At 43.6% G+C, this 12,500-nt stretch overlaps 1 protein-coding gene across 4 annotated transcripts in view; it reads right to left on the minus strand.

Moving 5' to 3' along the window:
- Positions 1–12,500, minus strand: part of LOC123499351 (Down syndrome cell adhesion molecule-like protein Dscam2) — a 210,437-nt gene that overhangs the window by 82,984 nt on the left and 114,953 nt on the right. For all 4 annotated transcript variants that reach the window (XR_006672958.1, XM_045247250.1, XM_045247249.1 and 1 more), the window contains exons 2-3: positions 6,902–7,228; positions 2,458–3,140 (exon numbers count right to left, since the gene is read on the minus strand). Coding sequence is in view for 3 of the 4 variants with exons in the window: in XM_045247250.1 (XP_045103185.1) it covers positions 2,458–3,140; positions 6,902–7,038 (820 nt within the window). In the remaining variant the exon portion in view is untranslated. The remainder of the gene's footprint in view (positions 1–2,457; positions 3,141–6,901; positions 7,229–12,500) is intronic.

Consider the following 12,500-nt stretch of genomic DNA (forward strand, 5'->3'; position numbering starts at 1 on the left):
TACCACCACTACTACTACTACTACTACTACTACTACTACTACCACTATTACTACTAGTACTACTACTACCACTGCTACTGCTACTACTAGTACTACTACTAGTACTACTACTACTACTAAAACTATCATCTGTACCAACTACCACACACACACACGAGAGAGAGAGAGAGAGAGAGAGAGAGAGAGAGAGAGAGAGAGAGAGAGAGAGAGAGAGAGAGAGAGAGAGAGAGAGAGAGAGAGAGAGAGAGAGAGAGAGAGAGAGAGAGAGAGAGAGAGAGAGAGAGAGAGAGAGAGAGAGAGAGAGAGAGAGAGAGAGAGAGAGAGAGAGAGAGAGAGAGAGAGAGAGAGAGAGAGAGAGAGAGAGAGAGAGAGAGAGAGAGAGAGAGAGAGAGAGAGAGAGAGAGAGAGAGAGAGAGAGCGGCTGCCACGGGCAGCTACATAACCCAACATACCTGTCAGGTCTCACACTCACACCTGTCACCCACAAGGCTCGGTTCAGGTGTGTTTGGCGGTGTTTCATACATTTGCCACCACCGGTCAGTGCAGCCACACACTCGCCACACGCCCCGCCACTCGCCCGCCACGCTATTGAAAGGTACACTCGCTTTTAATAATACGCGTTTTTTTTTCACCCTCCCTTTATTCTCCAGCCGAGGATTTGCATCGTGTGATCTGCTGAAATTGATTGTAGTTTACGGGATAGAAAAGGATGGTTTCTCTTTTTCCTTTTACTCTTCTTTTTTACTTTTCAATATTTTTTTTTTATATACATCTCTCTGGCTTTGTTTCTTTTATGTATCTGTGTGTGTGTGTGTGTGTGTGTGTGTGTGTGTGTGTGTGTGTGTGTGTGTGTGTGTGTGTGTGTGTGTGTGTGTGTGTGTGTGTGTGTGTGTGTGTGTGTGCCTGTGTATGTGTGCGTGCGTAACTAATCAGTCTGTCTCGTACTAAAGCCACGGCCTCAAACACTAATAACAACAAACATTGATCGCAGCCACAATAATAATAATAATACCAATAATTATACCAACACACCAATGATAATAAAAAAGGCAATAATAACACTAAATCCTTGTACGTGGGGCATTCTTTTTAACATGCAATTATTATGAGGACGTGGCGCTGCTTCAATATTCCAGCAACTTGTGAAGGGAGGGATTCTACTCATCTGTTGGGGATCATGTTGCTACCAATGACAGATGAGTGACTGCCTAATGACTGACAGGCAGGTAGACAGGTGAGTGTGGCTTTATACACTAATGAATAGGCAGAAAGGTATAAGAGAATATCTTTAGCTGGGTTTAGATAGCTGGATAGGTGGCGAAGGTGATAGGTAGATAAATGAGGAAGAGGCAATGAGATAAATAGGTATAAGACGGTGTGCTTAAATGGGCCTAGATAGCAGCATAAAGGTGATAGGCAAATATACAGATAGGTATAAGACGGCATGCTTAAGTGGATCTAGATAGCTGGATAAAGATGATAGGTAGATAAGAGATAGATAGGTATAAGAATGCATGTTATAATGGGTATACGAGTACATCTAAGCTGATAGGTAGATACATAAGTGACAAATAGGGAGAGATAGGGAGGTAGAGTAAAACAAATGTGGGTACTTTTATATGATAAGATTAGTTACGGTGATAGATGTGGCAGATAGGATAGTATATATAGATGATGGGTAAGCAGAAAAGTTGATATACATAGGTAGTTACTGAAATGAGTGTCTTGCCCGAGTAATGAGTAATAGGTAAAACAGATACGAGAACACACCTAACTTTGCATAGACACATGGTTAGATAGACAGGCGAATAAGCAAATAAATACTAATACAAGTGGCTGGATGAGTGAAGATAGACAGTCACATGCATCGTTAGGTGGGGTGTAAATAAGCTGGTGTTACCTTTCAATTTTTCTCTTAAATAGACGCAAATTTAAAGCTCACATCGCTTTCTTCCCTTTGAATAATTGAGGAATCGATAATTCTGAGGAACGGCAAATATTTCATGGTAATTAGTGCAATCTACTCTCAATCTCACTCCATCTCTCTCTCTCTCTCTTTCTCTTTCTCTGTCCCTCTCTCTCGCTCTCTCGTACACACACACACACACACACACACACACACACACACACACACACTGTCTCTCTCTCTCTCTCTCTCTCTCTCTCTCTCTCTCTCTCTCTCTCTCTCTCTCTCTCTCTCTCTCTCTCTCTCTCTCTCTCTCTCTCTCTCTCTCTCTCTCTCTCTCTCTCTCTCTCTCTCTCTCTCTCTTTCTATCTTCATCATACTCCTTGAACCAGCAAATTAAGGAGTAAAGGCGAAGAGAAACGAGACATGAAAAAAAGAAATCGGACAACAAACACGTTTCCCTCAAACTCTCCGCCGCTCAGCACGCCGGCGGTGTCTCCTTAATACAGCCGAAAAGTTACAAAAGTTACTCAAAAGTTCCAGAGTTTTACCTTCCAGGACGTGGACGACGGAGGAGGCGAGGCGGTGTGGGCTACTGGAGGGCCTTGACGGAGAAGCACATCGTAGAACTGCCAAGAGCCTTGAGTTGGACTGACGTTGAGGTGATGACAGGTGACGGAGGCTGCGTGGTGGCGGCGGCTGTGACGGGCTGGTGATGGAAGGCAAGGAGGGTGGTGTAGATGGTGAGGATGGTTTGGATGGAGTCTTCAAGGTAGGTGGGGGTGTTGAGGGGGCGTGGAAGCGATGGTGGAGGAAGGAAGATGGAGGAGGTGGTAGTGAGGAGATGGAGAGAGTAGTGGGGCGTGAGGTTGGGTGGAAGGCGGCGGTGGTCGGGAAAAATATAGAAGTGATGGAGAGATGAGAAGCGACAGGCAAACTTGGAGCGCTCTTACGAGGATGGACAGAGGGGGTCGCATGGTATAGACCGGGCGAGAGGAGAGAGGGAGGAGATACAACTACGGGGGAGGGAAGTGGCGGAGGAGTGGGGGATGACGGAGGAGGTGGCGGAGGAGAGGGATGAGGTGACGTGATGGGAGAGGAAATTGAGGACGAGAGCGAGGAAGAAGAGGAGGCAGAGGAGGAGGAAGAGGATGAGGAAGAAGAGGAGGAGGAGGAGAAGGAGGATTTGTCACTTCTAAGCCACACCAGCACTCGGTTGCCCGCCAAGTCGTAGCTGGAACACAACAAACAAGGCTGTTAGACAAACGGGCAGACGAGGCACCATTAGTCTGCCGCGGTGTGAAGCCCAACAGCAGCTTCAGGTCACGGCCGCCCCAGAACACTTCAATATTTTAGCCTCAATAGCTCGCTGCCAAAGTCGTGCAGTCAGGATATTTTTTTCATATGGGGGTATGTGTGATCAATGGCCGCCTGACACACACACACACACACACACACACACACACACACACACACACACACACACACACACACACACACACACATTCGCAATTACAGTCACTCACAACCACAATAAAAATGACACAGAATCCAGTTTCAATAAAAAAGGAGAGAGAGAGAGAGAGAGAGAGAGAGAGAGTAAAAAACGAAGGAGGAGGAGGAGGAGGAGGAGGGAAAGTTTAGAAAAAAATGACAGGTGAAAAAAAATGGATACAAAAGGTGCATGTAAAGAGAGAGAGAAAAGAAAAGATTTAGGAAAAAGGGACACAGACAGAGAGAAAAAGAAAGAGAGAAAAAAACACAACAGAACACTATACGCATTTCTTTTTATTCCTGAACACACACACACACACACACACACACACACACACACACACACACACACACACACACACACGAGTGGCGAAAGTCTACACTATATTTTCTGGACAAATTTTCCTACTTTTTCCCTCAAATGATCAGAAATGTCATGTTCTCAGGGCGATTAGCAAGCCATCGTGTCGCCCCTGGCCGCTCACCTGCTCACCTGCCGGCTTGAGCTACCTGCAAGACCTGCGGTAACCTGGCAATCCCTGGCGTGGACAAAAGGGTTTAGCTTGCCTCTCTCTCTCTCTCTCTCTCTCTCTGAATATATTACAGTAAAGAACAAACTTGCATCAAAGAGAGAGAGAGAGAGAGAGAGAGAGAGAGAGAGAGAGAGAGAGAGAGAGAGAGAGAGAGAGAGAGAGAGAGAGAGAGAGAGAGAGAGAGAGAGAGAGAGAGAGAGAGAGAGAGAGAGAGAGAGAGAGAGAGAGAGAGAGAGAGAGAGACGAGATTAAAACACACACACACACACACACACACACACACACACACACACACACACACACACACACACACACACACACACACACACACACACGCACGCACACACGGGATCTCTTTAGCCCTGTGAATCTCTTGGTCAAGGGTTTATGAGGTGACCTTGGTGACCTTTAGAATGACCCGAGCGAAAGTTGGATTCCTGCGGTCACTCAGCGCGAGGGAGGCTGTGTGTGTGTGTGTGTGTGTGTGTGTGTGTGTGTGTGTGTGTGTGTCAATAGCGGCTTGATTTTCTTATTGTATCCCAATTTGTGTGGTTACCTTAGAGAAATTTTGAGTTTTTTCGTTTTTTTTTCATTTTTCTGTCTGTTTGTCTGTCTCACTGTCGTATTTTGTCTGTCCATCTGCCTAAGTGCTCTCTTGATTATCTCTCTCTGTGTCTCTCTGTGTGTATGTGTGTGTGTGTCTCTCTTTTATCATCAATTATTTCATTTTTTTCCTTACTTTATCACATCAACAATTTGTAAAGTCATGGAAATGAAAACAGAAAAAGTAAGAGGAAGGTAAGAAAGATGAAAAAAGGAGGAAACGTTACAGTATTTCTAAGCAAAGGGAAGGAGAAGAATAAGAAAAGAGAAAGGAAGAAGAGGAAAAGAGGAAAGTAAAGGAGGATTAAAATGAATAAAACAAAAGAAAGAGATAAAAAAAGTGGAAAATGATGAAATACAGTCTAAACATTTGGAAGGAGAAGGAGGAATAAAAGGAGAAGGAGGAAGGAGAGAAAAATAAAAAAGAGGGAAAGAAACACGAAGAGGAAAAAAAAAGTGAAAATCAAACAATATTCGAAGTAGCGGAGAGGAAAGAGAGAGAAGCAGTAGGAGAAGGAAAAAGAGGAAAAGGAGGAGAGAGAGAGAGAAGGAGGAAGGGAAAAAGAAAAAAAGGAGGAGGGAGGAAAAGACAGGAGAGGAAAAAATATGGCTGAAATTAGGCAATATTCTGTGTCAATAAACTGGCGTCTTGACTCCCGCAAGATGAGGAATATGAAAGACGACAAATATTTGCTCCAGTGAAAATAGACGATGAACTGCAAATAGGAGAGAGAGAGAGAGAGAGAGAGAGAGAGAGAGAGAGAGAGAGAGAGAGAGAGAGAGAGAGAGAGAGAGAGAGAGAGAGAGAGAGAGAGAGAGAGAGAGAGAGAGAGAGAGAGAGAGAGAGAGAGAGAGAGAGAGAGAGAGAGAAAGTGTCTGACTGTAAATATAATAAAGAGTTGAAATTCAAGAAACACATGAACAAAATAAATAATACGAGATGAAGATTAGGAAGAAATAAAATAAAGAGAAGCAGAAAGTGAAAAATAAGCACAATTTATCTCCACACTTGTTTAAATTCTCTCTCTCTCTCTCTCTCTCTCTAGTGAAGTGAAACGAATAGTGCTCCATTTACATGCTGACCACTAATCTTCACCTGTCACCCTCACCCCTATCTACCTATCACTTTCCTTACACCTCAACACCCTCCCCCACCCTTCCTTCCCCTTCCCTTCCTCCCAAACACACACAAACTCATCTTCATTTCTACCTGTCACTTTCTCCTTCACGCTACTCTTCACCTCCTTCCCATTACTCTCACCCTATCTATTCTGTTTAGTCGTGTTTCCTCCTCTCCCTCTCTCCCTCTTCCCCCAGCAGCCGTCACCTCCATCTACGAGCACTCCTAGACGCAATTATCAGCTTCAGTAATGGGGAAAAGGTATCTGGAGAGCGGAAATTTTGTTAAGCTTCGTAACACTGCTGGGAAGAAATGGAAGGATGGCTATGTTGGAGGTACAAGTTTCAAGATATTTGTCCCAGAATATTTGACTAATTCTCTCAATCTTTATGGGAAACTGGGAATCAAGTGAGCTTTTTTTTTATGTTTCTTAGATGTCCTTGGCCAGCTTCCCCTATTCCACGAAAGAAAAATGTCAAGAAGGAAGGAAAGGACTGAGTTAAAGGAGGAGGTTTGGATGGTAAAGGTGATAGTACGAAGTGAAGGATTGTATATTATTGGGGTATATGAATAGGGAAAGGATGAAAAAGACTGGTAGGTAAGGTAGAATAGTGGGTAATGAGTAGAATTTAAAGATAGAAAGAAATTAGGAAAAAAAAATTGTAAAGAAATCAAAGAACTAGTGAAAAAAATATATATGTTGAACTTTGAAAAAAAATAATAGACAAGAAAGAAAAAACAATGAAAAAACAAGTTAATACAAAAATGAAAGATAGCTGGAACAAAAAATAGCTGGCAAGAAATATGAAATCGTTGGAGGAAAGATAAAAACATAGAGAGAGAGAGACAGAGAGAGAGAGAGAGAGAGAGAGAGAGAGAGAGAGAGAGAGAGAGAGAGAGAGAGAGAGAGAGAGAGAGAGAGAGAGAGAGAGAGAGAGAGAGAGAGAGAGAGAGAGAGAGAGAGAGAGAGAGAAAGACGCAGAGACCGAGAGACAGAGACAGAGAGAGACCCCGAAAAATGAAAAAAAAAAAAAAAAAATAGAAAAAAAATCTCGTCAAGTGAAGCCTAGAAGTGGAATAGCAACACCCAGGCATTTTATTCACGTATTCTCGTCGGGCACACACAAAACACAACACGGCGACTCCAACCAACAAAACAATAAAAACCAGCGAGGGAAAACGTCTCTATATTTCACCGCTGGACGAAACACCTCACATGACTTCCAGCCAACCCCTCACACTCACCTGAGACTCGGGTGCAGGTAATCTAGGTGCCAAATGGGGGTGTCCTCAGCCAGGTGTTCCTCGGGGGGCGCATCTCCTTCAGTATCCACATCCCAGGCGTCCAGTAGAAGTCTTCCACGCAAATCCAAAGTGCCCATCAAGTTCCATCCCCAAGGCACCTCTCCCTCGCCACCTCCTGCAGTAGACACAGGTGGCGCGTCCTCAGATCTCGCCCCAGGAGGCAGGCAGAGGAGGAGGACTTGGTTCAGACGCGTGCCTCCTCCTTCCCCTCCCAGCGCCACTCTGCGGGTCTCCACCACCGGCAAGGACGCAGCCCCTCCGGCAAGCCTGCAGGAGAAGAGAGGAGAAAATGTGAGTGACGTGAACCACACACACACATACACACACACACACACACACACAGAGAGAGAGAGAGAGAGAGAGAGAGAGAGAGAGAGAGAGAGAGAGAGAGAGAGAGAGAGAGAGAGAGAGAGAGAGAGAGAGAGAGAGAGAGAGAGAGAGAGAGAGAGAGAGAGAGAGAGAGAGAGAGAGAGAGAGAGAGAGAGAGAGAGAGAGAGAGAGAGAGAGAGAGAGAGAGAGAGAGAGAGAGAGAGAGAGAGAGAGAGAATAATCTGATTTCACTAATCACTAAGTTAATGGTGAAATGAAGGGGAAAAGATGAAGGGAAGAGAAGGAGTCTTTTATCCCCTGTTCTTGAAGGTTTTGGTGTCTTGATCAGTCTACACACTTACTTCCTGGAGAGGTGAGTGGCTGGTTCTGAGTGCTCACCCCTACACTTGCACTACACGTCAAGACTGTTAGACTTTTTTTATGCGAGAGGGAAACAGGCCAAGGGTAACATGAAAAAAAACGCCCACTTGATGGCCAGTTTCTTTAAAGATCAGTAGAATGAGCCAAAAAATCTAGAACAAATATTTTGGGACCTCAGTGTTAAAAGAAGTCAAGTCATAGGAAGATGGAAATACAAAACTCTAGGTGATGGTCGTTACATTTACATAACAGACAAACATCTGATCGCAGCACAGCTCAGGGTTAAATGTTCACTTCTTACCAGTGATCACTTGGAGAGCTGATTGGCTGGCCCTCAACGCTCGCTAGTACATTTATACAAGACCTTGAAAGCAGTAGAGAAATATTTTACCATTTTGCAGCTCAGGGTTAATGTTCCCCACTCAACGCAATGTACTCGTTTCCAGCCTCCCTTGTGATGTGGCCAGTATTCTGAAACGCTTTGCTCTCTCACCATCGCTGCTTTCCAAGGGCTCGAGTTGAAAATACTTGTGTTTTCAAGGGTATTTTTATGTTTCTGGTTATAGATTGGGAGAATTTCTGGTTAATTTAAAGAAGAAACTGTCTTGCAAATCCGGGTAATTGTGTCTGTGGCCTTGGAAAGTTGTCGTTGTGAGAGGCGTTTCTGAATACAGACATGTGTTGCAAGAATTTCAAGACTCTGAAGAAATTCAATATTGATATGTCGCTGAAATCATGTAGTGCACCTTCATTGCATTACGAAACATCATCACAACACATAAAATTTTATGTCCATCTGTCTGTATGTATCTCTACCTGTTTTCTGACTGTCTATCTCTGTTTATCTATCAATATCTACTCAAATTACCCACTTTAACACCTTCACTACTGGAAGTCATCTTTATTACGAATATTGGGCATGAGTAGACGATTTCATTTACATTAGGAAAGATTTTATGAAGGTTAAGCAACTAATGGCCAGAATCTTCACTATATCAATCCCCACATAAGTTTCTGAAGTTGTGTAAAGTCACCAAATAGAAAGCAGAATAAATATGAAAAAAACACGTCATGACACTGAAAGAACTAATACTACGATACCCACTAAACTTTCAAAACAGTACCCCTAAAACACCCAGAGCCTTACAAACTAGTAGTAGTAGTAGACAATGGGGAAGGAAGAAGAGAAAGGAGAGGGAGAGAGAGTTTCCCACACTACTAAACACAGCAAGGGAATAAAGAGGCAGCTTTAAAACAACCGCCTTGACTCCACCATAGACTCCTAAAATTAAGTATCAACACGCCTTCTTAAGTAAAACTGACCTCATCTCTTCAAGTGTCCTCTCCGGTCAACTCTGCCTTAATGAAAAACTATTTGAGGCCCGCTTCCTTTATTTCCCATTATCTTCAAGTCAGGCCATTGTTTTCTCAGGTAAAAATAGGTGAAAAAATGATGTAATGAGAGAGAGAGAGAGAGAGAGAGAGAGAGAGAGAGAGAGAGAGAGAGAGAGAGAGAGAGAGAGAGAGAGAGAGAGAGAGAGAGAGAGAGAGAGAGAGAGAGAGAGAGAGAGAGAGTTATTTTTACTTGCAATTACCTAGACTCAAGTGGCCATTTTCCTGTAATTATATCGTTCAACATGACAATAAAACACACACACACACACACACACACACACACACACACACACACACACACACACACACACACACACACACACACACACACACACACACACACACACACACACACACACACACAAACACACACACACACACACACACACACACACACACGCACACATACACACACACACACACGTCAATAATGTTGTAAAAAGCTAAATGAAAACAGTAAACAAAGAAAAAAAGTAAAACAAAACAATTCAGAAGCCTAAATAAAAGTAAGAAGGAAAGTAAAGAATCTCCTCCTCCTCCTCTTCCTCTTCTTCTTCTTCTTCTTCCTCCTCCTCCTCCTCCTCCTCCTCCTCCAAGAAGAGGTTGCGCGGTGGCTCAAATAAGTGATCGATATACAATTCAAGAGGAAGAGGAAGAGGAGGAGGAGGAGGAGGAGGAGGAGGAGGAGGAGGAGGAGGAGGAGGAGGAGGAGGAGGAGGAGGAGGAGGAGGAGGAGGAGGAGGAAAGAAAAGGAGAAATATGAAAAATGAAGGAAACATTGACAAAAAAAAAACATTAAAAAATAGTGAGGAGGGAAGAATGGAACAGGGTTAGGAAAGAGAGAGAGAGAGAGAGAGAGAGAGAGAGAGAGAGAGAGAGAGAGAGAGAGAGAGAGAGAGAGAGAGAGAGAGAGAGAGAGAGAGAGAGAGAGAGAGAGAGAGAGAGAGAGAGAGAGAGAGAGAGAGAGAGAGAGAGAGAGAGAGAGAGAGAGAGAGAGAGAGAGAGAGAGAGAGAGAGAGAGAGAGAGAGAGAGAGAGATTTGATAATACTAAAGCAAAGTCGTTTCACAAAAAAATAAATAATACTTCTTTAATTAATATTTTTTTTGTTACTGAAAAGCACTCATGATAATAGTAATGAGGATAGCAATTATGAAAGTAGTAGTAGTAGTAGTAGTAGTAGTAGTAGTAGTAGTAGTAGTAGTAGTAGTAGCTGTAGTAGTAGAAGTAATAGCAGTAGTAGTAGTAGTAGTAGTAGTAGTAGCAATAGTAACAGCAGTAACAGCAGCAGTAGTAGCAGTAGCAGCAGCAGTAGCAGCAGCAGCAGCAGCAGTAGCAGTAGCAGTAGCAGTAGTAGCAGTAGCAGTAGTAGCAGTAGCAGTAGCAGCAGTAGCAGCAGCAGCAGCAGTAGCAGTAGCAGTAGTAGTTGCAGTAGTAGTAGTAGTAGTAGTAGTAGTAGTAGTAGTAGTAGTAGTAGTAGTAGTAGTAGTAGTAGTAGTAGTAATAGTAACAACACTACCACCACCACAAACAACAAAAACACTAATAATAATAATAATAAAGAAACCAGCATTAACACCAACACTTCACAATAACAACAACTAATGAAAACATGGACAAAATTACCCAAGAGTTAAAATCGAAGAACTAACGGCGGAAAAATATAGACAAGAAAAAAAATAAGAAAAAAATGTAAAAGCTACGAGGAAAGACACATGCAAATCACTCTTTATGGAGGCAGAAATCATCAGCTCAGCTCGAGACGCGTCCCTTTGAGAGGCGAGACAAGGATGAAGGAGGGAAGGAAGGAGAGAAGGAAGAGAGGACAGAGAGAGAAATAGAAGAGAGGAGAGAGAAGAAAAAAGACTAGAGGAGAAAAAAAAAGAGAAGATGGAGGAGGAATGAGGAGAGAAGAGATAAATAAGGAATGTAAAAGGTGAAAGAGAGATAAAAGGAGATGAGAGAGAAATAGAGGGGATAAATAGAGGAGAGAAATAGAGGAAGAAGGAAGAAGGAAGAGATGAGAGGAAAGAATAATGAGTGAAATAAAGGATGAAGGAAGAAAGAGACAAATTCCAGAGAGAGAGAGAGAGAGAGAGAGAGAGAGAGAGAGAGAGAGAGAGAGAGAGAGAGAGAGAGAGAGAGAGAGAGAGAGAGAGAGAGAGAGAGAGAGAGAGAGAGAGAGAGAGAGAGAGAGAGAGAGAGAGAGAGAGAGAGAGAGAGAGAGAGAGAGAGAGAGAGAGAGAAATACAGGATGAAGGAGGGATGGAAGAAGGGAGGAAAGAGAGGAGAGAAAAATAGAGAAGAAGAACAGGTAAGCGACTAAGGGCAAAGGATGAAGAAGGGATGGGAGGAGGGAGGGAAGGGAGAAGAGAGAGAAATAGATAGAAGACAGAGAAACGATGATAGGCAGGAGGTGAAGGAGGAGGAGGAGGTTAGGAGAAAAATGGGAAGATAATCTTGAGCCGAGAAAATGAAGGATGTACAAATGAGGAAATAAGGAAGAAAATACGAAAAAAAGGAGGAGGATGATAATGGAGAAGGAAGGAGATAAAGGAGGAGGAGAGAGAAACAGTTATAAATTGTGATGATTCGACATTGACTAAATATTCAAACACTCTTCATCACCATTATCACCTTTATCATCACTACTATTACCTCCAGTACACCATCAGCACTAGAATAATCATTTTGAACACCAGTAGGGTCACCATTACCATATCCCCATCTAGTACAACCACCATCACCACCACCACCACCACCACCACCATTACCTCTTCCCTAACAAAACTTCAAGTCATTTATCCCATTCTTTTGTCCTGTTCGGGGGCTGGCATGTAAGTGGTCGTTTTCCTTTAATATTTCATACACTCCACCAGTTTTCCCTCTTATATAAAAACAAAGCACTACCATCACCGCTAGTACTTTCAACACCCCCACTATAACCACCACCACCACCACCGCCACCAGCACAGCCACAACCATCCAAGGGACATCTAGCGTCTTGAGTTCCCAATATTGACTTGGTCCCGGCTTTGGTTCAGATCATCCAGGACTCTTATTTACTGAGGCCTGGCGTGGCTCGAGCTGGGGGGAGAGCGAAGGAGAAAGACGCATGGAGGGAGAGGTAGAGAGGGTGAGAAGAACAGGGAGAGGTGTCAGGGAGGGAGTAAGAGCTGGCTAAGGGAGGGTTTGGGAGGGAGGGCGAAGGGAAAAGGACAGAGAGAGAGAGAGAGAGAGAGAGAGAGAGAGAGAGAGAGAGAGAGAGAGAGAGAGAGAGAGAGAGAGAGAGAGAGAGAGAGAGAGAGAGAGAGAGAGAGAGAGAGAGAGAGAGAGAGAGAGAGAGAGAGAGAGAGAGAGAGAGACTGAGAGAAAGCGAAAGCGAGAAAGAGAGAGAGAAAGCGAGAAAGGGAGAAAAAACTTATGGAGGTAAGGAAAGGGCAAGAGGTGTGATG

This window comes from Portunus trituberculatus, chromosome 49 (assembly GCF_017591435.1).
Source record: "Portunus trituberculatus isolate SZX2019 chromosome 49, ASM1759143v1, whole genome shotgun sequence".
NCBI lineage: Eukaryota > Metazoa > Arthropoda > Malacostraca > Decapoda > Portunidae > Portunus > Portunus trituberculatus.